This window comes from Cygnus olor, chromosome 29 (genome assembly GCF_009769625.2).
Source record: "Cygnus olor isolate bCygOlo1 chromosome 29, bCygOlo1.pri.v2, whole genome shotgun sequence".
NCBI classification, from domain to species: Eukaryota; Metazoa; Chordata; class Aves; order Anseriformes; family Anatidae; genus Cygnus; species Cygnus olor.
Genome location: NC_049197.1, coordinates 382,208 through 408,017, shown reverse-complemented (window position 1 = coordinate 408,017; position 25,810 = coordinate 382,208). Strand labels below are relative to the sequence as shown.

The following is a 25,810-nucleotide window of genomic DNA, read 5'->3' as shown; positions in this document are numbered from 1 at the left end:
CCCGGCTCCGGGAGATGGTGGAGCCGGTGTGAGCGGCACCGGGGCTGCAGCCGGCTGCGGCCCCCCCTGGCCCCGAGCCGCGGGGGGAGCCCGGGACACCCCCCCCCTTCATCCCCGGCCCCCGGCCCAGCCATGCCCGCCGGCAGCAACGAGCCCGATGGGATCCTCAGCTACCAGGTGGGGGGCAGAGGCCCGGGGGGGGGGCACACCCCCCCGGTGCGGCCGGAGGATGCTCCGTGGCTGCTCACTGCGGCATTGCCGACGGAGGGAGGAGGGGGGGGGCCCGGGGGGGGGGGGCAGGGGGAGGGAGGGCGTCTGCACGGAGGGGGGGCGAGGCGGCTGCAAGGGTGGGGGGCGAGGCGGGTGCAAAGGAGGAGTCTACAAACGGGGGGGGGTCGGCATCTGGAAAATGGGGCTCGAGGCACGGGGGGGGGGCAGGCCGCTGAAGGGGTGCAAGGGGAGGCTGCGAAGCATCTGCAAGGCCGAAAGGGGGGGGGGAGGGCACAAGGGGTGCTCGAGGTGGGTGCGAGGGGGGTGTGAGGCACCCGGGGGGGGGCACAAGGTGTTTAGTGAGGGGGTGCCCCAGAGGGCAGCATCTCCCACACGCCTTGTCCCCCCCCCACACCTGGCTGTGACCCCCATTTGAGGCCGCAGCCCGTCAGAGGGGGACAAAGGCCACTGTCCCTGTGCCACGCAGCCAAGGGGGGCTCTGCTATTGTCCCCCCCGGGGGCTTGCACAGATGTGCCTGGTGTTGGGGTGCAGGCAGGGAGCAGCAGGGAGGTGGCCCCCACCCCTCCCACCCCCTTTTTAGCATCATCCTGGCCAGGATGTCCCCAGGGAGCGCCTCCTGCCCCCCTGCAGCACCCGTCCCCTCGCTGCTGAGCACCCCTGGGACCCCGTGCCCCACGAGTGGCGGCCCCGAGTCCTCCCACAGGGCCAGGCCCTGCTGGAGGAGCCGCTCTTGGTGGCAGACATGGGGGTGGGGAATTAATTCACCTTCCCTCACACTCGGGGAGATGGGGACAGTGGGATGGAGGTGGCGAAGAGAAAGCTACCAGAGCATCCCCCAGCTCCCTCCCTGCTTCGGCTCCACGCAGGCAGGTGTCCTCATCCCACAATAACACAGGGATCAGCCTCGTTAATTACATTTGGGGCGTTATTAAGTCCATTCAGTTGGAATGGCTCATGGAGCTGCAGGGACCCCATCCCTCTCACTGCCGATGGCAACTGTTGCTTGCACGTGGTGGGACGAGGGGGACGGGATGCGAGCTTTGCCTGCTCACGCGGTGCTTTTGGTGCTCCCCAGCACCAGAAGGGCTCAAAGCTAGACCAGACCCTCTGCTTTGAGCTTTTTCTAGTCCTCAATTACACCAGAGTTTCCCCGGGGAAAGAGTTTTCTTAACCAGAGGAATTGCACTGGGGCAGGTAAACTGAGGCAGGGCACTCAAAAATCCCTCTCTCTCCTGCTGGGTCAAAAAAAATCACTGCAAAATAATAATTTAGAGAAGTTTTCTTGAGATGGGTGCAGGGAGAGGCATGCGCTGAACTCACAGCACTAAGGGGTTCACTGCAGTTGTGTCAAAACGAGCCTTCCTCCTTTGCTCCAGTGATTTCTGATTTCATTTTTACAAGCAATAATTGCTTCCCGACAAAACCAGCTAGGAAGCAGCCAGCCGGAGCTTTTTGCTTAGAAAATAGCGAAGTGGAACAACTCTGGCTGCTCTGAAGCCCACAAACATGCCCTGCAAAGCTCAGTGTCCCCTTTCCCGGCTCATTTTCGACAATTTGATGTTTTCCAGGCGCCTGTCAGTGGTGGCGAAGGACAGAGAGGGAGGGCGAAGCGTCTGCAAGGGCTGGTGCCCGTCCTGGGTCCTCTCCTTCCTGCCCCGTCCCATCCCATGGTCCCGTCCCATGGCTCCACACTGCCATGGCTCTCCTAAACCATTAAATCCTCCAGTGTCCCCAGTGAGAGAACCCCTCGGGGTACATTCAGGTGCCCTAACTGGGACCCAGTAAGTTTTGATTAGGGCCATTGGCTTTGGTAGCATCTCTGTGCGAGGCTTGCAGTGATTTTGGGGACGCTGCAATGGGCAGGGAAGGGCGATGGAACGCTCAGAGCATCCTGCCACAGACCCAGAATCGGAACCTGGGGCTTTTTGGCAGAAGGAGGTGCCCGCTTGTCCAGTTTGCTCTTGCATTTGCTCTTTAAGCATTAAAGCTAAATAATAAAAAAGCAGAGGGGATTCGAGCTTGGGTCATGATGGGATTTTAACTGATTAGACCTCGGTGTCAGCTTCCTTCGCCGTGTTATTTTACACCCCGTGTCACCTTTCAGGGCAAGCCGGGCACTTAACCTTTGTGCCGAGCGGCGCCAGGGAGGAAGTTCATCGGAGCAAGCGAATTTGCATCATAGAAATGATGGATTAGCTCCGATCAGAAAATAAAGTGGGGCTGGAGACAGCTGGCCAATGTGAGCAGAGGAAGCGAGAAGAGTAAAAATGTTGCTTATCTGGATGTGTCTCCCAGCCTCGCGCTTCGTGAGGGTTTCTAGGGAAATGATTTCACCCCTCGGGAAGGCAGGGCAGCAAGTTTTGGGGAGAAGAAACCAAGCAGGAGCATGGGGAGGGAACGGTGCGTTTTGCAAGGGGCTCTGCTTTGCTGTGTCCTTGCTTGGGAGGAAATTCTACTGTTGGAAGATAGACTTCTTTATTTTAAAATTTGGAAGAGTTTTTTTTTTTTTTTTTTTTTTTTCTTTCATGTACTCCAACAGCCATTTCGAAGCTCAGTGTTTCAGTGCCATGCTGGGACTTGGTTTGACTAATACGGATTTTTAACTAATAGAAGCCTGAAAGGAGGCCACGCCAAAGCGAGACCTTCTTGAAATGCTGTGGTTTTTGAAGGAAACGCTGACAAAAATCAGTACTGTCCCACAGCATTTATTTTCCCAACAGTTTGCACCTCGCTTGCATTTCAGCAGCTCATACTTTTACGTACGCCCAAGCACATTACATACATCTTGCCCCAGCAGGATGCGGCATTTTCTCCATTTACTCCATCGGGAACAGTTTTTGCTCGAAGAGGAGCTGGGTTTGTCCCATCCCTTGATTTCAGCGTGAGCTTTGGCTGCGCTGACAATGGGCAAATGCTCTCCGCCGACCTTCAGCGTGTCCGCAAACTTGCTGCTCCTTTTTCCAGACGTATTAACAGATGGGCTTCAACCAGGAGCGCTTTGGGCACGGATGCCCTTGGCTCAGCCTAATCCTACACCCTGAGGGAATTTCGGCAGCCGCTTGGCTGAGATATCTCCGGCCATGTAGGATGCGAGAGATGATTTCGCAGCAGCCCCAGGTGCTGGTGGTGTGGTACTGGTGCGAGTGTTGGTGGGAACAGGAGTTTTGTTGGCATCTCCCAGTCTCCGGGCGTGCGGGTTTAAATAACTGCTGGGATCTGCCCCGGGGGTTCTGGTTCTGGAAGAACCGTTGGTGTTTGTGACACTGGTGACGCTGGGGCCCTCCAGGCGAGGAGGCGCGGGATCTGCTCGGATGTCCCGGGTGAGTCTGGCCCCATGCATGGCCCGAGGGCTCAGTGGAAAGCCGGTGACCAACACGAGGCCGAACGGGAGTGTGGCAGGCTCGAGGTGACTCTTCTGGACGAACTGCAGGTAGGACAGCGAGGCCTTGGTTGAGAAGCGCCTCCCACCCAAAAACGTGAAAACTCCCCAAAAAACAGAGCCGGCGTGCCAGGAGGAGATGGTTGGCACCGGGGCGAGAGATCTGGGGGCAGGTTTAGCGTCACCTGTTGGGTCCTGGGGGGCAAAATGCTTTGTGAGGGAGAAGGCGGCTTCCTGCCAGTGTCTGGAAACTGTGGCCCACAGATCGCTTCGTCTGTTCTGCCTCCGGACAGCGCCCACCAGACGCACTCAGGCTTGCAAGCGTGAGGTGATTTTCCGAAGCCCTTTCACCCCACACTTCTCCCGAGGTTGTTTTTCTGCAACCCGGACCGGGGGGAGCCGGATGCGTTGCTAAGAGGGGACGGAGGGTGGCAGAGGCTGTCACCGGGTGGAGGACGGCAAAGCCACAGGCGCGTGATAACGCGGCCGCCGGGGCGTGTGGGCGTCACCGGCACCGGCGTGCTGCTTCGGCCAGGAGGGAACACTGTTTTGGGGGAAAAAAGGCAGATTTCAGATTAGTGTCAGCAGCTTAAGTCATAAGCAGCGATTTTTTATTTTTAATTTTTTTTAACAAGTCCTCGAGGTTGCTGTGTCATTATTGCTACAACGGGCAGCATAGGCGAATGTGGCATTTCGAGTTTTGCTTGAAAATTGCAGAGTTTGGCTAGTTTGGGCTGTTTCTGAGTGGATGGTGAACCTCTTGCTTCTTGAGTTTCATAAAACAACTCAGCCGGTTTCCCCAGTTCTCGCTCTTCTTCAGACTTTCAAGAATCAAGCAGGAATCAAGCAACTGGGTGCTCAAAATCAAAACAAATAATAAGAAAAGAAAAGAAAAGAAAAGAAAAGAAAAGAAAAGAAAAGAAAAGAAAAGAAAAGAAAAGAAAAGAAAAGAAAAGAAAAGAAAAGAAAAGAAAAAAGAAAGAAAAGAAAAAAACAACCCCCCCCCAAAAAAACACACAAAAACAGATATTTATTTTTGGGTTTGAACAGACAAAAAGCTTTTGGTTGCTGTGATGTCAGCAGGGGGCTTGTGAACGTGAACCTCGGCAATTCAAAACTCCCCAACCTTTGACAGCCCCTTTGTGCCTTTAATAACGGAATAATTTGGAAACCAGCGAAAACTCAAGGGCGCTCATTTGGGCAATGCAGAATTTTCTTTGCACTGGTGACCATGTTTTGGTCTTCAATTAATTCCTGTCCACGAGAGGATGTGGATGGTAGCACTGTCCAAGGAAGGAGACATCTTTAAGAGGTGCACAGAAATTAAGAGACGAAATACAGCCCAAAGAGGGGAAGAAAATTGCTGAGTGTGTCCCAGAGCCCTTTACCAAGCTGCAGTTGCATCTTGAGCATGAGACATGGCTGGGTTTTTAGTTCTTTGAGTGGAGCCTGGCAATCCCCTTCCCAGTCCCGGTGGTGAGGAGAAAAGAGAAGCAAGAGGTTTGTTTCCGTCGCTGCTTGCAGCGAGCAGTTGGTCCTGCAGCTCTTGCTCAGCTTTCAAGGCACAAGTGCTGTCCGAGGCCCGACGTTTCAGCCTGGGAAGGCATTAGCTCTAAGCTGTTGGCTTTTGCAAGGAATAAAATCGCGTTTTCCGTGGAAAGCATGCTTGCAGCAAGGGAAGCCCGAGCCTCCTTGGGTGGAAGATGGAGCTGCCCTTGCAGGTTGCTGCTTATGGAGGTTGGTGGAGGCGATGTCCTGTGGCCAGCTGCCATCTAGTGAGTCCTGCAGGTATCTCCAGCACAGCAGCATGCAGCCCAGTGGTATTTTCAGACTGAAACTCACTGTGGCGCAAAGTGCATTTTTTCCCCCCCAGTTTGGAAATCCCTATTTATTTATTTATTCTAGAAAGCTGCAAAGGAGCTGCACAAACAAGGCAGGAGAGGTGTTTTTTGTGTTTTTTTTTTGGGGGGGGTGTGGGTCTGAAATGCTCTGCCCTCTCCCCCTGTAGCAAATACTTCCAGCTTCAATTCTTACAAAAAATAAGCAATCCCATGAGCTGTTTTATTTGGCCTCTGGCTGTGGGGCTGCCTCCTGCAAGCCCACGTTCGATCAGCTGGGAGGATGTACGGGAGCTCCGTGTCCCCAGCCCCACTGACCTTCTTCTCCTTGTCCAACAGAGACCTGATGAAGAGGCGGTGGTTGACCAGGGGGGAACAAGCAATGTTGTCAATATTCACTATGAGAAGGAGGAGCTGGAAGGTGAGACCCTGCTGACTCCCAGCCCAGCTCATTTTCCCATTGCCCATAGCCCCTAAACCATCCCTCGCTCAGTGTTGTGTTACGTGCAGCAAAACCTGCCGTGCCTCTTCATCAAGAAGCACAGTTGTTTTTCATGATTTTCATGTAACTTTTAAAACAGAGGGAAAAAGCCCTCACGGAGGCCATGGCGTGAGCTGCAGCCACGGGGTGAGATGATTCACGGCTCGTTTTCTCGCCAAGGCTGCTCCTGGCTTGGCGAGGTCAGGAGAATAATTTGACGGCTGCAGACACAGGGCTGCAAATTTTTTTCCTTATTGTTCCGGAGCTCATTATCATGGGGTTGATCTGATCTCCTCCCGCCGCCTTGTGCCATACAGAGATTTAAAAAATAATTACATTCGGTCGCTGCTTAATGAGCAAGTCTGAGTGTTGTCCAGGCGAAGCAGGAGTTTGGGAAAAGGTTCAATGCTTCAGGGGCATTTTAGATAACCCGGAGCCGTTGCTTTTTGTCAGTCTGTTGTCGCAAAGCCGAAGTAAAATAGTCTCTGAAAAAAGGACGAGCATTGACCGTCATCGTGCTGCCAAAAGTGATGCCAATGCTGCTTTCCTGCAGGCCACCGGACCCTGTACGTGGGTGTGCAGATGCCCCTGGTGAGGCAGAGCCACCGGCACCACCGGCCCCGCAGCCAGAAGCATCGGAAACGGGAGCGGGCCAAGGGGGCGGCCCCTGAGGACCAGGGCTACCACTGTAAGTCCCACATTTGCTAAATGTCTCCTGGGCAAGCGTGGCTGGCTTGAGTGGCTAGCTGCTATTTTGAGGGAAAACTGTGTTATTTAGCAAGGCCCTCTTTTTCCAAACTTTTCTCAGGATTTGTTTGTTTGTTTGTTTGTTTAGGCAGTTAAATGCGTAGCAAATTTAGGCTCACCTTCCTTAGCGATTCTGGCTTTAAAAATGGAAATGTGGGGAAGTCAGGCAGCCCTTCCTTATGGGGAGGTGGAAGAGATGCTTCCCCACAGCTGTGTGCATGCCCAGCCTGGGCAGACACAGGGGACAGGGACCAGCCCCAGTGTTCAGGGCTGAACTGATGCTGCTCTGATGCTCGCTGCACAGTTCAGGCGCAGTAATGGGACACGGCTTTGTCTTCTGCCAGACACCCCATCCCAGCGGGTGCAGTTCATCCTCAGCACCGAGGAGGATGAGCAGCACGTCCCCCATGACTTATTCACCGAGCTGGACGAGATCTGCGTGAAGGAGCGCGAAGATGCAGAGTGGAAGGAAACGGCAAGGTAAATCCCTTCCTGCAGCTGGGAGAGCAGTCCCCGTGCTGGCAGCACGCACAGGCCCTGCTTGCCAGGGCAAGAAGCTTTTGCAGCTCTGGGTGCTGATGTGAGGAGCCTCCTCCTCCTGTCACCCCTCAGCTCTGTTAAAGCAGGGCTTGCAGAGCGGGGCTATTTTCTTGCAATGGGGCTGATGCCGGGCGATGTCTGCAGGTGGCTGAAGTTTGAGGAGGACGTGGAAGACGGCGGTGAGCGCTGGAGCAAGCCCTACGTGGCCACACTCTCCTTGCACAGCCTGTTTGAGCTGAGGAACTGCATCATCAAAGGCACAGTGCTGCTGGACATGTGCGCCAACAGCACCGAGGAGATTGCAGGTAGCACCCGCCTGCCTCTGACCCAAACCTCGCCCAGTGGCGCGTCCGCTTTTCCAGAAATCCCATTGCTTTTTTAAGTCATGAAGGATTTTTTTTGGGTGCGGGACTGTGCTGCCTCGGCCTGGCTGCAGCCTGAGCGCGTGGCAGTCGCACCAGCTTTTCCTTCCGATAGGGGATCCTTTTGAAAGCAATCTGTGGGGTTTGAGAAAGAATTAGAGAATGTTCTCTAGCCAAAAAGGGAGTGTGCACCAGGGCTTAGCGGTCTGCTCTTAGAAATACAGAGTCTGCCTAAGATCTGAACCTCTTTAAATAAACTATATATTACAAGCCATTTCCTCTCATTCTTTTTTTTTTTTTTTTTTTCCTTAACATCCAGGATTTAGGAGCTTTAAAGGCAGAGTTTATCTGGCAGATGACCAAGCAGTGTGTTTCTGTGGGGTAGATAATTGAAGTTAATTGAAAAAACAGCTTTGGAGAAATTATCCTTGACTGGCAGGTCTCCATTCAACCCTTTTAAGAGCTGGTGAAGTCAGCGCCATTCTTAGCACATTTCTGCCTGGGCTCAGCAAATTACAGTCAATTGGCCAAGGGAACTCAGGGAAAGTCTGCGCTATAGATTGCTTATAATTTGGTTAAATGTGTAGAGTAATACAGAAAGGCCAGATTGGGCAAGGAAATTGCATTATTTAGAGTGAGAAATAATGATCTTAGCTGAGTGATGAATAAACACTTTGATGATAGGTTTTAGCAAAACAAAATTCTTGCTTTCATTGCAAAGGCTCAACTCTATTAAAACGTCTCACTAAGCAAGGCTGCGCCTGTGCTAGGCTCTCCTGCATTCCCCCCGGGACTTGCGGGGTTTCTCCTCTTGTGGCTTCATTTCCCTTTCCACCCTCAGATATGATCCTGGACCAGCAAAACCAGTCCAGTGAATTTGACGAGAGCATGCGGGAGAAAGTCCGAGAAGTCCTCCTGAAGAAGCATCACCATCAGAACGAGAAGAAGAGAAACAACCTCCTCCCCATCGTCCGCTCGTTTGCTGACGTGAGCAAGAGGCAGCCAGACCTGCACCCCCTCGACAAGCCAGGTAAGGGTTCCTGCAGGGCTTTGGCACCAGGTGAAGGTTTCTGCAGGGCTTTGTTCCCGTTAGACTTGCCCTGACTGAGGAGAAGTGTCCCAGTTGCTCCTTGTCTGTTTTTCTGAGTGTCTTTCTTTTTCCTGCCAGCCCAAACACTCACCCCCCATACTCCTCCCACCACCACAGAAGCTAAAAACGGGGTGAACCATGACACCAGCCCAATGGATTTAAGCAAGGTGAGATACCTGGAGCTTTTTTATGCCTTTAGGGCTGGCTTTGCTCTTGCAAACTTGGCTGCAGAACATGCAGCAGAGTGCTGTGGGCTTTCATTTTGGGGTAATTGCCTGAAAATCGCTTGTTGTGTCCAGGCTGAGCTGCACTTCATGAAGAAAATTCCTATTGGGGCTGAAGCAGCAAACGTGCTCGTAGGAGAGCTGGATTTCCTTCACCAGCCCATCATGGCATTTGCCCGCCTGACCCCGGCGGTCCTCCTCTCAGGCATGACAGAAGTTCCCATCCCAACCAGGTCCGAATGCCCAAGGTTTTTATTTAGAAATAACAACAACAAAAAAACATCAAATTTCATCCCAAGGAAATGGGGCCAGCAGGAGTGAGTCCACAAGCACATTTCCCCCATCTGTCACTCCTCACCTTCACTTCTCCCTTCCCTACCGCAGCTTTTAAATGCGTTCCTCAATTTTAATGAACATCAACCCAAACATTAAAAAAATGCATTGGCTACCTTTAATGAGAGTGAGCCCAAAAATCCAGTTAGCAAGTTTTGATGAATTTCGGATTCATTGCCGGAGGCGGTGAGCGTGCATTCCCCATCTCAAGCTGCATTCTGGGCTGGGAGCTCCTGGCAATTTCTCTGGGCACTCTCTAAGCAAGAGCATGTTCTTCTCTCTCCTTCTGTTTTTCTTGCCCAGGTTCCTGTTTATTTTGCTGGGACCAGAAGGAAAAGCCCATCAGTACCACGAGATTGGCAGGTCCATGGCTACTCTCATGACGGATGAGGTGTGATAAGAGAGATCTCTGGGTCGTTTTTAGCTATCTTCCTCTCTCCCCTTCTCCACTGTAGTGAAGAAGCACATTTGCTTTCCCAGCTGTCCACAGCTCTCCAGATAACCTACCCCTTGTTTGCATCCAAAGTAAACACTTGGATCTACATCACCCCATGTCCCAGAGCTTGAAATCCTGCCCGGGACCTGCACCTCATCCTTCTCCTTCTCCCTGGGATCCCCAACATGCTGTCCCAAGTGGGTGGCATTGCCAGGGCCAGCAAAAGGCTCTGCTGTTTAAGCAAAAGGCTGTGGAGTGCTGTGAGGGACAGGGTCCCTGTGGAGGAGATGGCCACAAATGCATCAGATTTTTCCTTTTGACGAAATTTGGGGGAAATTATCTTGTGTATAGCTAAGAGCTTATTGCACTGGTTAGGACATCCGAGCTGTTGTCCCCTGTTGGCAGGTTTTCCATGATGTTGCCTATAAAGCCAAGAACCGGGCAGACCTCGTGGCTGGCATCGACGAGTTCCTGGATCAGGTCACGGTCTTGCCACCTGGAGAGTGGGATCCATCGATCCGAATCGAGCCCCCCAAAAATCTCCCTTCACAGGTGGGTGCTGCGGTGGAGGGAGGTGTGAGGGGGACGGGCAGGAGGCTTACAAAGAAATACGTATCCCTGTTTCCATTTTGACAGAAAAAAAGGAAGACACCGGGAGTTCTTGATGACAACGCTTCTCACAGAAAGCCAGAAAAGCACAGTGGCCCTGAACTAGAGCGAACGGGAAGGTGTGAGCTTTGATGTTTTCATTTTTTTTCCTCTAAAAACTGAGCATGCACCTTCCCTTCTAGTGTTTTTTTGTGGTTAGTTGCTGCAGCAAAGGGGCTCCACGTTACCTGCTTGGGTCCCTGGGCCAGGCAGCTGGGGGACCTGGGGACCTGGGCAGCTGGGCTGAGCCACAACATCATTGCACATGGGTTTTCTTGGGCTGGGGTGGAAGAAGATGTGTAAACAGCTCCAGGTGCAGCTGTGATGCCTTTCAAAGTGTGGGGCTGTTGCAATAACAGAGGATAGGATCTCAGGTTAGCTCCTTTTTGTTGTTGGAGGGTGGTTTTTTTTTGTGTGTCTCAGTTCCTACTGGGTGTAAAATGGGAGAAAGACACTGTTTTTTAGCAATGGAAGCTACTCTGTGCTCGTGATTGCCCTTCTGCAGCAAAGACAATTCACTGTGGTCTGCCAGGAGAACAGTCTATTTCTTTGTCCTTCCTCCAGGCTCTTTGGAGGTCTGATCCTGGATGTGAAGCGAAAAGTCCCATGGTTCTGGAGCGACTTTCGGGATGCTCTGAGCCTGCAGTGTCTGGCGTCCTTCCTCTTCCTCTACTGTGCCTGCATGTCCCCCGTCATCACCTTCGGGGGGCTGCTGGGGGAGGCGACCGAAGGCCACATAGTGAGTGCCTCTCCTCCGTGGGGTGGCACGGAGGGGTATTTAGGAAATGTGCATGGATGTGGCACTGAGGGACATGGATTAGTGATGGGACTCGGCAGGTCAAATTGACAGTTGGACTTGATGACCTTAAAAGTCTTTTTCCAACCTATTCTATGAAAAAGTCTTTGCTGCAACGCAGTTTGTTTTTTTTTATTGATGCTCTGCTCACATGATTTATTTGCTCCTTTCTTCCCTGGCCAGAGTGCCATGGAGTCGTTACTGGGTGCATCCATGACTGGTGTGGTCTATTCCCTCTTTGCCGGCCAACCTCTCACCATCCTCGGCAGCACCGGCCCCGTCCTCGTGTTTGAGAAGATCCTCTACAAGTTCTGCAAGTAAGGCTGCACTGGCCCTTCTGGAGGCGGCAGTGATGGCAAAAAGATGTGGTTTTTTGGTTATTTTTCTTAGTGGTGGTTGTAAGACTGAAGTTAACTTCCATGTCGTGCACATTGTGTGCTCCTACTTTAGTTAGTGATGGTGCAAGAGCAATTGGCCTCTGGAGGACTAAAGGGTTTGCAGAGTTAAAGCCAAGCACGAGGAGGAGAAACCACAAGAATGAGGATGCCCAAGATGGGATGCATGAGGGAAAGGAGACAAATCACGCTGGTTTGGGAGTAGGAAGATTTGCTTTGCTCCCAGCACAAAGCTAGGCACTTTTTAGCCTGCTTTTTGCTGGAAGTGGAAATATGTGTTGCCCAAATATCCAAATAGTTTTCCTTTTTGCTGAAATATTTTGAGTTTTGATTATATTATTGAGAAAGTAGGAGCTTTTCATGTGAAATGCATATTTTCCATGACAGCCCTTTATTGGGATGACTTTGATTAACCACCCTCGCTGTAATTAGTCACTTTTATTATTAAGCCCCACCGTGCTGGTAGCAAGTGACTGGGTGCCAAGCCAGCTGGTTTCTGTGCTCGGGCATGGGGGTGATGGGTGAGAACAGCGCCTTCCCCAGTGAGCACCTGACCTCAATTAGCCTCCAAGGCATTAACACAGCATAATTGCTAAATAATGATAATTATCTAATGGGCCTCTCCTCTTATGGGCCCACACCCTGCACTGCAGCCCTGAGGCTGTCTGTAGTAGTACATAGAAACTGCATTCACCATCCACAGGCTTGACACGTTCTGAAACAGCTCTGGATTTTCCCTGAAGGATGGCACGTCTTGGAGCTTCCTGCTGGGCTTTCCACCCTTTGCTTTATTTTGTTTTCCCAGGGACTATGCACTCTCCTACCTCTCCCTGAGGGCGTGCATAGGGCTGTGGACCGCCTTCCTCTGCGTGGTGCTGGTGGCCACGGATGCCAGCTGCTTGGTGTGCTACATCACCCGCTTCACCGAAGAAGCCTTCGCTGCCCTCATCTGCATCATCTTCATCTACGAGGCTCTGGAGAAGCTGATCTGCCTGGGAGAGACCTACCCTGTGCACATGCACAGCAAGCTTGACTTCCTCACCATCTACTAGTGGGTTTTTTTGGCTTAAAACGCACCCTGGCAGGAGCTTAGGGCTGCATCTCCATCGCCTTACCTTTGCCCTTGGCTTTTCTCCTCCCAGCTGTAAGTGCGAGGCACCGACCCATCCCAGCAACGAGACCCTGCACTTTTGGGAGAGCAACAAGATCAACGTGTCTGCCATCGCCTGGGAAAACCTCACAGTGACTGTAAGTCCCCAGCCGCTGCTTCCTTGTGCCGCGGGATTCGCGCGTCTCTGCAAGCACGCTGCCGCGGGTGTTGACATGGTGCGAAAGTCAGCGCACTCCGGGTGATGGCATGCTTCAAACTGTGCTGGGGCTGCTCTGAAAAATCAGTCCTTAAGTGCAAGACGTGTGGTCTGCCCTGGGAAGGGGAGTCCGCCTTGTTACCAGCATCGTGGGTGATAACTATCGTCCTCAGCCCTCTGCAGGACAGTATTTCTGTCTGGGAGCAAGGTTAAGTGGGTGGTTTGAATGTTGCAGAAGTTGGAGGACTTAAGTTCATGCTTGAAGGTAGTAATTGGTTCTTTAATTGGTCCTTAATAACTCCAGGCCCCGGTTTCTTATTCAGCGCTGTCTGTAAGTACGTGCATAAATTTGCATGTCTGAGCAGCCTCCCGGGCTGCTGGTGCTGGAAGCAGAGCCCAGGCATAGGATGGAGGCTCTCATGGACATCTTCAGCCCCTTTTGGCCAGATTCTGTGAGTCCTCCCTTGGGAAGGGACAGTTTGTGTCTTCTTTCCTATCATGGTGGTCATAGCCCTCCTTCCCTGTTCCCTCTTTCTCTATCCCCAAGAGTTTCCAGCGTCCTCTTCTGGATGTGTCCTTCCCCTGTGGTGTCTTCTTCAGCCACAGTTATCTCCTGTTCAGGTGGAGGATGTGCCATGGGCCTGTGGCATGGTGTCCCAGCACATCTCTGCATTTCCCCTCCGTGTAGTTTGATGTGTTACTTGTTAAGCTGCTGCTGCTCATTAGATATAGATCTCCCTCAGCAGCAGTAGGTACAAAGTCATGGATCTTGGACCCAAATCCTTAACCCTTCCCCCAGTTATCCAAGGTCTCCTTGCTGCATGTGTACTGCCGTCGTGTCCTGATGCTCTGTTTTTCCAGGAATGTCGGCATTTGCATGGAGAATTTCACGGACCCGCCTGTGGACACAACGGCCCCTACACACCCAATGTCCTCTTCTGGTCCTGCATCCTCTTCTTCTCCACCTTTGTCCTATCAAGCTCCTTGAAGATGTTTAAAACCAGCCGCTATTTCCCAACCAGAGTAGGTAGAAGATGGTGGAACAGTGATCCCACATACCTTACGACCTGTCCCAGAGCAAATTTGCACTCAGGCAGTGGGAAATCAGGTCCTCCAAAGGTTGTTTGTGTTTGCTTTTTGTTTGTTTGTTTTGTTTTTCCTCCCCTCACCATCTTTGCATTAGGGAAAAGCTGATTCCAATGAGAAGCTGTCATAGAAAAAGAGATTATTTCTTCCTTGCAGGGAACAAATATGCCTCAGTGCCTTATTCCCATTGCAGCTGTGAGAGTGGCTGTAGTGGCAGGTGTCTGTTTCCAAATATTTTCATTTAAAAAAAAAAAGGGAATTAAAAAAAAAAACACCAAAACCTTTCCCCCTGATTAAACTGTTTTCTTTTAAGTCTGACACCGGATCTCACAGGGACAAACACAGCAACAGTTTCTAACCAAGGGGTTTGGCTGCATGTCTTCAGAGTGGTGGGATTTTGTGAAGCAGCTGTGCTGTTGCTCGCATCCCTAACTTGTCTGTCTCATGCCACGACCCTTTCTGCTCTGCCTTCTTGCCACAGGTACGGTCCGCCATAAGCGACTTTGCAGTCTTCCTCACCATCGTCGTCATGGTGCTCATTGACTTCCTGATTGGGATCCCCTCACCGAAGCTCCATGTACCCCATATGTTCAAGGTAATGGGGTGTCTTGGCATAGCTGGCTTCACCTTGTGCCCCTGGGGACACCTTGAGGTGACGGAGGGGAAAATGAAAGCCAGCGAAGTGTCTGGGCTGGGAGATGATGCTGATGTCCCTGCTTTGTCACAGCCCACCAGAGATGACCGCGGGTGGCTCATCAGCCCCATAGGACCCAACCCTTGGTGGACCGTGCTGGCTGCGCTCATCCCAGCCCTGCTCTGCACCATCTTGATCTTCATGGACCAGCAGATCACCGCTGTTATTGTGAACAGGAAGGAGCACAGGCTGAAGGTAAGGGGCTGCAAGAGGTGACTCCATCCCCAACCCACTCTGGGCTGCAGGTATGGGGAGAAGCTCCTTTTCCAAGTGCTTTGGAAAAGCAAATTTGCAAATTGGCTTGGGACAACGGAACTCTGCTTGGCAGGATGCTGTCCTGCGTCGATGACGACACAGGGAGCAAAAGACAGGGGAAGCTGGACAAGGAATCTTTCAGAGCAGCAAATTAACCTTAGAGCAATACAGAAAAGCTTTTTGTTTTAAAATGTCAGCAGAAGCTTGGGGGGATGAATCGTTGTGACACACTGCCAGGGATAACTCAGAGTCACATCTTGCTTGCAAGTATGACTTTTTTATGAATGGAAAAAAAAGTCAGTATTTTTTGAAGAGGTAGGAGTTGTACAAAAAAACCCCACAAATTACTTTGTCTAGCCAGATTTTCATGCAAGGTGCTTGTTCAAAGACTGGATACATCCTTAGTTGCTTCCAATTTATTTTTTTTTTCAATTTTCAAAAAATTGACTTGAGCTCAAGCAGGGTTTGGGCTGTCCACACTGTCCTTGCTCTTGTGCTGTGGGATGTTCTGTTTCTTCTTTCACTCCCACAGAAAGGATGCGGGTACCACCTGGACCTTTTCATGGTGGCTGTGATGCTCGGGGTGTGCTCTGTCATGGGTCTGCCGTGGTTTGTGGCTGCGACCGTCCTGTCCATCACCCACGTGAATAGCCTCAAACTTGAGTCTGGCTGCTCAGCTCCGGGAGAACAACCCAGGTTTTTGGGGATACGAGAGCAGAGAGTCACTGGCTTGATGATCTTTGTGCTCATGGGCTGTTCTGTCTTCTTGACCACTATATTAAAGGTAGGAGGAAAAAGCAAAACACCCAACAGCCTCGATTTTTTTATTTTTATTTTTTTGAGATTATACAAAACCAAAACTAGTCCTTTCTCTCTAGGCCTGAGTAGCTGTGGGGTACAGGAGGAGGTGATCCTAAATCTTGGGGCATGCCCCATGGTGGGAACCAGCTTCCGTTAGGCTTTCCAGCCCTGCAGACCTCAGTCTGGTGTGCTTGAGGGCATCAAGCCGCACCACTGCTTTATTTTTTGCGGTGTTTTTGGGCTCATCTGTGTTTATGGGCTACAATCTAGCCTATCCAGACCACTACATTTGCTCTCTTTCAATCAGGCAGCAAGCTGATCGCTGCAATCATCCTTTGCACGTTCCTCCCACAAAGTAATCTCATCTCTAGGCTAAAAGGAGGCACGTTGCATTTCCGCGTTGCCACAGGAATATGTAGAACTGTTTTTCTGCCATCTCAGAACGCAGCATATGGTAACATGGGTGAAATCACCTATTTTCCTCCAACCTTTCTGGAAAATAGGATTATTTCGATGAAATGTAGCTCAAAAGTTCAGCCTAAAGCAGAGCATTAACTCGCAGGCAAATGCACAAAATGTCTAATGGATAAAATTTAACGCATCTCCAACCCTGTGGAACCTGGAAAGCTTTAGGAAGCTTTCTGTAGTGCCTGTAGAATAAAGTGGTAATGAAAATGCAATTAAATTTGAAATTTAATTTAATTGAAAATGCAATTATTTTATTTAGAATTACTGTCTTCTCTTTGCAGTTTATACCAATGCCTGTGCTGTATGGCGTTTTTCTCTACATGGGTGTATCATCGCTCAGAGGAATCCAGGTGTGGACTTTCATAGCATGCAGCATGTCTGTTCCCTGCTATTTCCTTTAAATAGAAGCAGGAAAAAAAAAAACAAAATCTGATAGTCAGTGGCTTGGGAAAAGCCTCTTCAAAAGCAAGCAATGAAAATATTTTGTATAACAAAGAAATTGGTGGAGGCATAAGAGGTCTGTAGGGCTAGGAGGACCAGGCGGGTTCAGCGCTCTCTGTTTCATGGTGTTAGGGCAGGTCAGTGTTCAGTGATGTGAAAATGGGGGAATTCAGTGCAAATAGGAGGAAATTTCTCCCAGTGGTGGAAATCCTTTCTGGGGGAGCAAAGAAATGATAATTATAGAATAATTAGGAATAAGTGCAATTTGGTGGACAGCTCTGCTGGTGGGCAAGCTGGTTTACAAATAGAGCTAAGGGAAAATGGGTGCTGCTCCCAGGAGGAACGTGGTGGGATCAACGCTTCCTCATTGCAAGCAAGAGCCCAAAAAATCCCTACAGACCTCAGCCAGGCCAGCACCATTCTGCAGCCCCAAGGTGGCAACTTCTCCCTGTTATTCTGCAGTTCTTCGATCGCTTGAAGCTGTTCGGGATGCCTGCGAAACACCAGCCAGACTTCATCTACCTGCGGCACGTGCCCTTGCGGAAGGTGCATCTCTTCACCCTGATCCAGCTGACCTGCCTCGTCCTGCTCTGGGTCATCAAGGTGTCCCGGGCTGCCATCGTCTTTCCCATGATGGTAAGAGGTCGTGCTTCTCAGCGGGACGTTTGCAGCGGGACGTAGCACTTCCTCTGGCCTCACTGCATCTTCCTTTTTTTTTTGTGAAGGTTTTGGCTCTCGTTTTTGTCCGAAAAGTCATGGATTTCTGCTTCTCAAAGCGAGAGCTCAGCTGGCTGGATGACCTTATGCCAGAAAGCAAAAAGAAGAAGTTGGATGATGCCAAAAATGAAGCCAAAGAAGAAGAGGTAACACTTACTATGTGCTCGGGGCTGGACGTATCCCTGGAGTTGTGAGGTTGCCCATCTCTATCACAGCCATTTATTAAAAGTTGGGGGAAGATCAGAACTAAACAGAAGGAGATCCCAGTAGCCTGGATCCCACATTGCAACCACTTTTTTTCCCTAAGTTAGCAGTGAGCTTACCACTAGAACAGACACATAACTTTAAAATGTCTTTTAAAAGAAAGTTGTTATTGTTATTATTATGTATTTCAAATATTTTCTCACAGTGGGTGGTTTAACCTCCCAAAATGTTTGCAGTGAAAGTTTTTTATCCTGCTCCACCAACAGCTAAAACTGGCAGGGATCAGAAGGAGGGGGCAGCATGCGATGGCTGTACGGGGTTTTCGTTTATCTGCCCTTTGCTCAAAGACAGAACAGGTGATTTGTCCCTTTGATGGCAGGAGTCTCAGAAGATGATGGAAGCTGCTGCTGCAAATTCAGTCCAGCTGAACCTGGTGAAGACCAGCTACCTGGATGTCCCAAAGCAGAACAGTGACAGGTAAAGCCCCACTGAGTGTCAGGACCTCCAGCAAGAGTAGTTTGTAGGGGTTTGGCACAACTTGCTCTGCTTGCATTTTTACTGAGCACCCCTTAGAACCCAGCAGTCAGCTTGGTGTAAAAATCAGATTTCTGGGCAGAGCTGCAGGAGGGGATCGCAGGGCTCTGAGTGTGAGCAGAGTGACTGCACAACTCATGCTTGACCCCAAAAACTTGCATCATCAGTGAGTCTGCAGCAGCTGGAGATCCTCGTGCTTAGAAATGAGGAGTTGCAGGCATGATTTGTGCCAGCAGTGGGAGGCCAGGCCAGGGCTAAATGCTTGCAAGAGAATTGCACGGAGCTGTTGCTCTACAGCATTCAAGCTTGCCTCCCCAAACTCATCACCAGCAAAACCTCCCATGCTTGTGCTGATCTCCAGTGCTTTGGGTCACCCCATTCTCATGCTGATGCAGTTGGTGGCTTTGGTTCCTGTAAGCACGGTGATTGCTATCTAAAATATTTATTGCAGGACTGACCCTTCTGAGATTAACATCTCAGATGAAATGTCAAAAACAACCGTATGGAAGGCTCTTACCATGAACACAGAAAAACTCTGAATCTGAGGAGGAAAGAGGTAAAAGGATTGCATGGTGAATGTGACGGAATATTTAAGAGGTGTGGATGCAGCGCTGAGGGATGTGTTTTAGTGATGGGACTCGGTAGGGCAGGGTGATGGTTGCACTTGGTGATCCTGCAGGTCTTTTCCAGCCTAGACAATTCTGTGATTCTGTTCTATGATTCTATGCACACTGACTGGTCCTCTCCTCGGGGATGGTCTCTTGAAGGGGGCCAGTCAGCGATGGCCAGCAGGTCCTGCTCTGATGATGCTCTCCATCTTTTGCTCTCTTTTTTCTTTTTTTCTCCCCAGTTTTCCTCTTTAGGGATCTTGGCTTTGAAGGAGAGGAGTGAGAACGTGACTCAGGGATGAGCCAACGCAGACGCGAGGACAAACTGCTGTTTCACATGGAGGAAAGGAAACAAGTGAGCACAAGCCCTCCCTGGTTTTCTCCTCCGAGTAGCAGGATTCCCATTAAAGCCATTTTCAAGACATTTCCTGTTATCCTTGGTGTGCTTCAGGCATTCAGTATCTCTAGACCAGCAAACTGAGGTGCACATCGCAGTCCGTGGGAGTTCAGTGTTGTTCAGCCTCTGTGTGTACGTGCGTGTGTTGTTGTGGTTTTGTAGTGGTAGAGGGACGGCTACCGCTTCATCATTCAGTGCTATCTATTTTTTTTATATCTGATCCCCCCCGGCCTTTCCCTTTTTTTCCAAATATAAACTCTGAATGTACGAATTTTTTTTCTGTTATTTTTGATGCATTCTCTGCTTTCTTCTTCGTCACTGCCAGGTTTTTGGTCTGGTTTGGGGTCCTTGATTCACTCTTATGTCTCTTACTGGTACGAGAGGGATGCCCTCCATGGCAGGGAGCACGGAAATCACCTGAGCAGCTGGGCTAAGGCTTAGGAAAAGGATTTGCTCCAGTTTTACATCTTTTTCTTGCTTTGGTTCTGTCATCAGCCTGGAGGCTGCAGCACCCACCCAGCAAAAGGCAGAAATGCCACCTTCTTGTCCCCTGGCTGTAAATTCATATGAGGGAGCTCTTAAAATCCAGTACTTCAAATACACTGTATGGTCATGGGAGCAGCCAGCCTCATCTGCTTTCCTCCCTTTTACATCCCCAGGGCTCTCTTTTTTGCCCCATCCTTGCAAAAAGCCTTTCCCTTCACAGGGCAGGATGAAGCAGGAGGCAAGTGGGAAGATGCCTTTTCCTTTTTGCTCTCCCTGCTGCCTTGCAGGGAAACGCTGTTGAGCAGGGATGGTGCCCGTGCTCTCTTTATCTTTTTGGGGGTGCGGTGACACCCCAGGCATGTGCGCTGAAGTCAAGGCCCCTTGTGGGGCCACGGAGCCTGGAAAGAGAGGAGAACCCAGGAGGGAAAAAAAAAATAGTGGTCCCATCCCCGTCCAAACTGGCTCCAGGCTCTTGGTGCCACGAGCGCAGCTGGGACAGGTGCACGAGCGCTGCTGCCACCACCTTGTCCGATGGGATGGCTCTGTGGGGTCTTTCTGTGCATTGCACAAATCCCAAGCACCAACGGCACGTTGGTGCTCCTTGGAGGAAAGAATTCCTCTCTAAGGATGCCAGTGGTACACTGAAAGCGGGGCAAAAAATCATGGATTTGGTGTTGCAGGCTGTGCTTTGATGGCTGCCAGGGTGACACGGTGGTTGACAGAGGGAGAGAACTGGTTTAGTTCTTGAAGGGGAAAATAAAATAAGCTTGGAGGAAGGAAAAGGTGCAACGCTTGGCTTTTCACCGAGCTGCTTGCGTGAAAGCTGGTGCCTGCTCCTCTGCAATACCCATGCACGTCCCAGCCCTGCTGCCTTCCTGCGCCCCTCAGGCTCCGCTTGCTGCTTGCCAGCAGCCCCCAACAAGGAGTTGTTGCCCCTCGAGCTTCGGGACAATCACTTTCTTTCTGTCTGCCTCTATTTGAAGAGAAGAGAGCCGGTCCCTCCTGTGGTCCAGGGACCAGGGCCAGAGGCTGGGATTGTTTTCCACACGCACTCGGTTTCCTGCAGCTGGCAGCATTCCCTCGGAGAACATGAAAGAAACCAGCCCGAAGGCGAGCGGGGCTGCTTTTCCGCGAGAGCGGGCTCACTCGGGGTCTGCATTGCCAATGGCCTCAGGGGTGCTGGAAAATTCTGGTGGTTCCTTATTTAAAAAGCAAGCCAGGCTTCCTCAGTGTGCCCTAGCACGGGGTACATGATCATCTTCTGGATTTCAACCTTTTTTTTTTTACCTATTTACAGGGTTAGTCTTTTTCTTTCTTTCTTTCTTTTTATTTTATATATATATATATATTTAAATGAAAGATGAGGTCTCATTAATAATGAAATTGCAATCACCCCTGGGGCCCGCTGCATGTCCCAGCACTGCTTCTGCCTTTCCCATCTATGCGCCATCAATCTGTGGATTACTCCATATTTTGGGAGGATTTAATAATTCCATGTGCAGAGAAAAATTGTAGGGGGTGGGGAGAACCCTTCCAAAGGTATTCCAGGAGTTGCTTTAGGATTAAAAAAAAAAGTCCTTGATGTGACCCATTATGTTTTGGTTGGCAGCAAACCCTGTTCCCCTTGATGCAGAAAGGGTGCTGGGTGTTATCCTCATTTTTGGTGCCTTAAAACAGCTCCCCAGGGCGATGTGCGAGAGCTGCTTTTTTACAGGATGATGCTTTAAAAGCACCCAGGGGTGCGAGGAGGAGGAAGGCTTGCCAAGTCAGCAATGCACAAAGCAAAGCTCTGACCTCCTGTGGGCCCTTGTGAAAAAATTTCCCAAAATAAAATGCATGGAAAGCTCTTGGTGAAGGGGGGGCGGGGGGGGGGACAAAGGTAATAAATAAGATGCTGACTCTTTTTTTTTTTTTTTTCCCCTCCTAGTATATTCTTCCTCCTGGCATGCTACATGTAGAAATAGAGAAATTATTTTTGTTTCAGAGAAACTGAAATATATTTATTTTGTTGTAAGAGATGATCTAGTTTGGAAATGCTCAGTGTTGTAAATAAAACGGGGAGGAAAAGAAAATATCTGACCAAATCTGTGTTATTTGCCAGTTCAAAGTTTTGATTTTTTTTTTTAAGAATTTGATTTATCTATGGCTTATTCTGTGCAACTCGAACACCATTAATCTGTGTCGCTGTCTCGTGGTTCCTGTCTGCAAATCGTGGCTGTCGATTGACGTGTTTCACCCGTCACAGCACTGTTTGCCTTGGTTTTTCTGTTGCTCATTGAACATAATGGGAAAATAATCCAATAAAAGCCTCGTTTGTCTCACTGTGCCACTCCCGTGTCTTTTGAAGGGCTGTGTTGCTGACAGAGAGGAATTGGAGCTGTATTTTGGAGATTTTTACAGGTGTTTTGGAGGTGATGGGGGAGTGAGCAGTGCTGATTTTAGGGAAATTTGTGTCCCTTGGGGCTTGTGTCAGGAACCAGCTGATTGGGGAAAGATTTGAAATTAAATAATTTTTTTTTTTTGAGCAAAGTCACTTACGTCCCTTGATATGTAGCAAAAAACAAGCAGTTTCTTCTCCCTGGGAGGATTTTTTTTGGTACTATTTTCCATAGAAATGGAGCAGAAGGGTTCTAGTTGTCTTTCATATAGTCATTTATTTATTTTTGTGTCCTACAACACCCCATCTGACACAGGTCTGTGCAGGATGGGCTCCTCATGGGGTCAGGCAGGTGCATCCTGTTTGCTCTTTTACCTAAATCTCAAAGAATTTGGAGAAAAATGGGAAAACCTGAGCTGAACTGGGGCTCAGAGCCTGGTTGCCCCAAAGCCCCCCAGCCAGCAGTGTGTGGGATCCCCATGGGGTGCTTGAATGGGCTGGAGACATCAGAAAACAGTTTTAGCAAGGGTTTTATTACAATCTGGGGAAAGCTGCAGGATCTGCAGTGCTGCAGGAAGAGGTACAGAGAATACACAGGTGGGGAAGAGGTTGGAAGGGAAAGCTGAGCGGCAGCGTTGGTGTGTGCAGACTCAGGAGGCAGGTGGGAAATGAAGCACAGGCTGGCGCTGCTGGGGAAGCCTTGGTTTGCCACTTAATTGTACCTTTTAAAAAGGGGAAAGAAGCAATGAACACCAAAGACCTTCACAAAATAGAAACTCCCCCAAATGAGTTTATGAACGCTGGAAAAACATCGGCAATTTCCTCATTTGGCAAAGGACCACTTTGCTCTGGCGAACTGTTTATAATATCCCCTACAAATGCAGATGATGATCCCCCCATATTAAATCAGAAATGAAGCGAAAATGTCAGAACAAAGCACGGTGAGAACAAAACTGCCTCTGCCTGTCATGAACTTTTTAATTCCCTGCCCCAAAACAGCTTCACTTTCCTTACTTTATTGCATGGAAATGCTGGAAAATCCACGTGAGACAGCAAAAAGGAGAGGTAGGTTCGGGAAGTGGCGCTTTGCTGCCTTTGCCCCAGACCCATCTGATTTATGGATACAGTTTGAAATTACTCTCTTTATGCAGTTTGAGATGACTTACACTGCTGGCAGGACAGTGGCTGGGAAGGGGACGCTGGGGGGCTCTTCCTTCAGGTACCTCTTTGTGGAGCTGCTGAAAATAAGACACCACTGCGGTACCCGCTGCAGACATTGCCCTAAGCAGCCCCACATGGGCTCGAGGGTAGGCAGCACTGCGGTCAGCGCCTCGCCTGCCCCATGGCACGTGGCCAAAGCCAACAAGGATGTTTTCAATAAGAATGTGCCAGGGATGATTTCATAATGTGCTTTTTTTCCTTTGGATATGTGATGAATGAGGGTACGTAGCCAGAAACCCAACTGTATCCAATGTGGTCAATGTTTTTCAGGTTTCAAGCATTTTGAAGGTTTTTTTTTTTGTTTTCCTTTCAGAAGGCAAAATTTAAAATATGGACATCTGCAGGCATGTCAAGAGACAATGTAGAAAACATCTAAAACTGTGTTATCAGTTTGCATCAGGGAGGGTATTTCCCAGCGCCATCCCACTCCCCTGGCCCCTCTACCTGTAGCGCTTGGTATTGATGAGCCAGTGCACGAAGTCCTTGGCCTTCATCTTGTCCAGGTAGCGAGTGAAGTCGCTGGTGAAGGTGCCTTCCGAGTGCCGCTTGATGTTGGACGCGAAGCTGCGGGCGCTCTGGGATTTGTACGAGTGCCATCTGCTTGGGAGGGAAGGATGGGGGAAAGATGGGTGAAAACACGGGGTTTGATGCATATAAAATAGCAGGGCTCCTGTGCTCTCTCTGTGCAGGGGCTAAAAAAATAGCATGGTATATGGAGCATTCTCCAGAAAAACTGTATAAAAAAAATGTATAAAAATCATGGGGTCTGGCAAGCATGGCCAGCGTTGTCCCTTAAATTCGATATACGTAGTATCTTATCCTGTACCTTGCTTGGCTGCATGCAGATGGGGTGCCGATGGAAGCGTTCCAAAAATTTGCCCAGGAAGAAGGACCCCAAAGGAAACAGTGGAACCCAGGGTGGAGGTGGGCTCAGCACCATGCCCACAGCATCGCCGCATCCTGGGTCTGCCCCTGGGTCTCTGTGGGCAGCAGAGATCTCTCTGCTCCTTGCAATGTCCAGTAAATCTGCTTTAGCTAATAGCTCCTGACACAAGCTGCCTTCAGCCTTCGGGGGCCCAATGCCCCTTTAAGTGGGGAGGAAAGCAGCAGTCAGGCTTGCTCCCTGTGCTGCCGACACAACCCCTGGGTCTGGGCACTGTGAAATCTCTGGGGGACGTGGCAATGTCCCTGCATGGGCTGGCAGAGCACTAGGAGGGAGCTTGTCCAGACAAATATGAAAGAATCAGGCACATTTTAATTGCAAGGTTTCCCCTGAGCTGGGAACGCTCGCGTCTCAGCCGGCAGCAGAGCTGAGCTGCTCTGACAGCCGCTGTCTGCGCCCTCGGCCACCTCCACGGACGCCCGTACCTGGATGCATTGGCCAGGTCCTTGAGACCCATCTGCCACCCTGCCGGGATCAGCACAGCAAACACCAGCCCGGAGAGGTACAGCCAGCGGATGATCTTCATTTGCCTTCCTGGAAGTCAAGAAAGAGAAGTCTTGGGTTGCAATTACCTTTGACCCCCCCCCCCCCCCCCCCCCCCCCAAATCCTTGCAGCATAGCAGGAGGTGGATGCAGCACGACAGAGCCTCCTTTCCAGGTGTGTCGGCAACATATTGGTGGGTGCATGTGGAAACCACATCATTATCTATCTGCACGTACGATGTTGCCCAGTCATAGGCACACAGCTGCAGGAATGGGTTTGTGTAACCTAAAGACATCGTTCATCGCAATAAACTTTACCGCGAGCCCCCCCTTTCTATCCAGGAGCAATATTTCTATCTCACACATATCACCGCAATATTGCAGAACTTTCCTGACCGTTATCTGCTCAGAAAAGCTGCTTTCAGAAGAGTTGGCTAATTAGAGTTTTACATTTCCTATCTTGGCTGGATGGCTTAGCAGTTAAAGGAGTAAAATGCTACCCCCCCGCCCCTTGTTTGCAGAAAATTAGGCTTTTGGTTTATCATCAAGCACTTTCATTACTCTGCTTTAATTTCTTTGTAGATTGGTAGTAAAGAAGGGAGGGAAAGGCACTTACCTTCTGCAGGGACAACCGTTCCCCTAAAAGCAAGATCCTATTTTCCTCCTTCAAGCTGGATGTGGCTAAACTCTACTCCTTACTGGTGCTTTTAAGCTTGTTAGCAGGATGCTAAAAGCTGACAGGTAGGTCATCGGTACTCCTCTTTTTAGTTGGATGGGTCATTATGAATCATTACAGGATTTTTTAAGAGGGGCTGTTGCAAAAATATAGTTGTTACCATATTTTTCAGCTTACACCTTTAGGGAGGAGGTAGATTTTTTGTCATTGCTCTTTCTTTTATCTTTTTTTTTTCGCTGCTTGGACCACAGGAGTGACCCATCAGTTTTCTCCTTTCAGGTGAGCTGGCCCCCTCACTGCCACAGCACATCTTGCACAGAGAGATGGTTTCTGTGCCTGCAGGGCTGCCCTTCCAAACACCTTTGGTGTGAGTTAAAAACATAAAGAAAAGAAAAAAAAAAGCACACAGGCACTTGCTGCTGTCTTCTGCACGGTAAAATTCAGGCTTACAGCTCAAGATGGACAGACACCGCTTTCCAACCAAGCCTAGTTTTGCCCCCTGGGGCTAAATCTGAATTGGGGATCAGTGTCATTTCATCAGTTTGGGGGTGACTGGAAGCACTATGGGCAGCTGTGGATCTGGGTCAGCGTTTTATCCCATGGGACATCCA

The 25,810-nt window shown here is 50.1% G+C and overlaps 2 protein-coding genes across 6 annotated transcripts; one reads left to right on the top strand and one right to left on the bottom strand.

Annotated features, from left to right (window-relative positions):
* SLC4A8 (solute carrier family 4 member 8) lies at window positions 1–19,280 on the top strand. Of its 5 annotated transcripts, none has more exons than XM_040539687.1 (25): window positions 1–177; window positions 5,789–5,870; window positions 6,484–6,618; window positions 7,022–7,157; window positions 7,362–7,522; window positions 8,421–8,609; window positions 8,748–8,836; window positions 8,969–9,126; window positions 9,530–9,617; window positions 10,068–10,214; window positions 10,299–10,390; window positions 10,875–11,049; window positions 11,290–11,423; window positions 12,307–12,552; window positions 12,644–12,749; window positions 13,670–13,831; window positions 14,376–14,489; window positions 14,622–14,783; window positions 15,376–15,627; window positions 16,394–16,462; window positions 17,016–17,189; window positions 17,279–17,416; window positions 17,854–17,951; window positions 18,460–18,564; window positions 18,859–19,280. In XM_040539687.1, exons 1-24 carry the CDS (start codon window positions 133–135, stop codon window positions 18,545–18,547), a joined length of 3,240 nt encoding a protein of 1,079 aa, XP_040395621.1. In that variant the 5' UTR covers window positions 1–132; the 3' UTR covers window positions 18,548–18,564; window positions 18,859–19,280. The 5 variants fall into 5 exon arrangements, with proteins under 5 accessions (XP_040395621.1, XP_040395623.1, XP_040395622.1 ...); XM_040539686.1 differs by lacking the exon at window positions 1–177 and adding an exon at window positions 2,673–3,662; XM_040539689.1 differs by lacking the exon at window positions 13,670–13,831.
* Window positions 19,281–23,537: 4,257 nt separating this feature from the next.
* LOC121061037 (exendin-3-like) lies at window positions 23,538–24,566 on the bottom strand. Its single transcript, XM_040539327.1, has 2 exons — window positions 24,466–24,566; window positions 23,538–23,694 (listed from the first exon to the last, which is right to left on the bottom strand). Exons 1-2 carry the CDS (start codon window positions 24,564–24,566, stop codon window positions 23,538–23,540), a joined length of 258 nt encoding a protein of 85 aa, XP_040395261.1.
* Window positions 24,567–25,810: the final 1,244 nt, after the last annotated feature.

What these genes read in the sequence shown, in the direction of transcription:
- LOC121061037 (XM_040539327.1), bottom strand. Translation starts at nt 24,566, where the DNA reads ATGAAGATCATCCGCTGGCTGTACCTCTCCGGGCTGGTGTTTGCTGTG. An exon ending in GACCTGGCCAATGCATCCAG is followed by an intron (nt 23,695 to 24,465) that starts GTACGGGCGTCC and finishes CCTCCCAAGCAG; the next exon opens with ATGGCACTCGTACAAATCCC.
- SLC4A8 (XM_040539686.1), top strand. Translation starts at nt 3,567, where the DNA reads ATGCATGGCCCGAGGGCTCAGTGGAAAGCCGGTGACCAACACGAGGCC. An exon ending in CCAAAAATCTCCCTTCACAG is followed by an intron (nt 10,215 to 10,298) that starts GTGGGTGCTGCG and finishes CCATTTTGACAG; the next exon opens with AAAAAAAGGAAGACACCGGG. An exon ending in ATGAAGCCAAAGAAGAAGAG is followed by an intron (nt 17,417 to 17,853) that starts GTAACACTTACT and finishes CTTTGATGGCAG; the next exon opens with GAGTCTCAGAAGATGATGGA.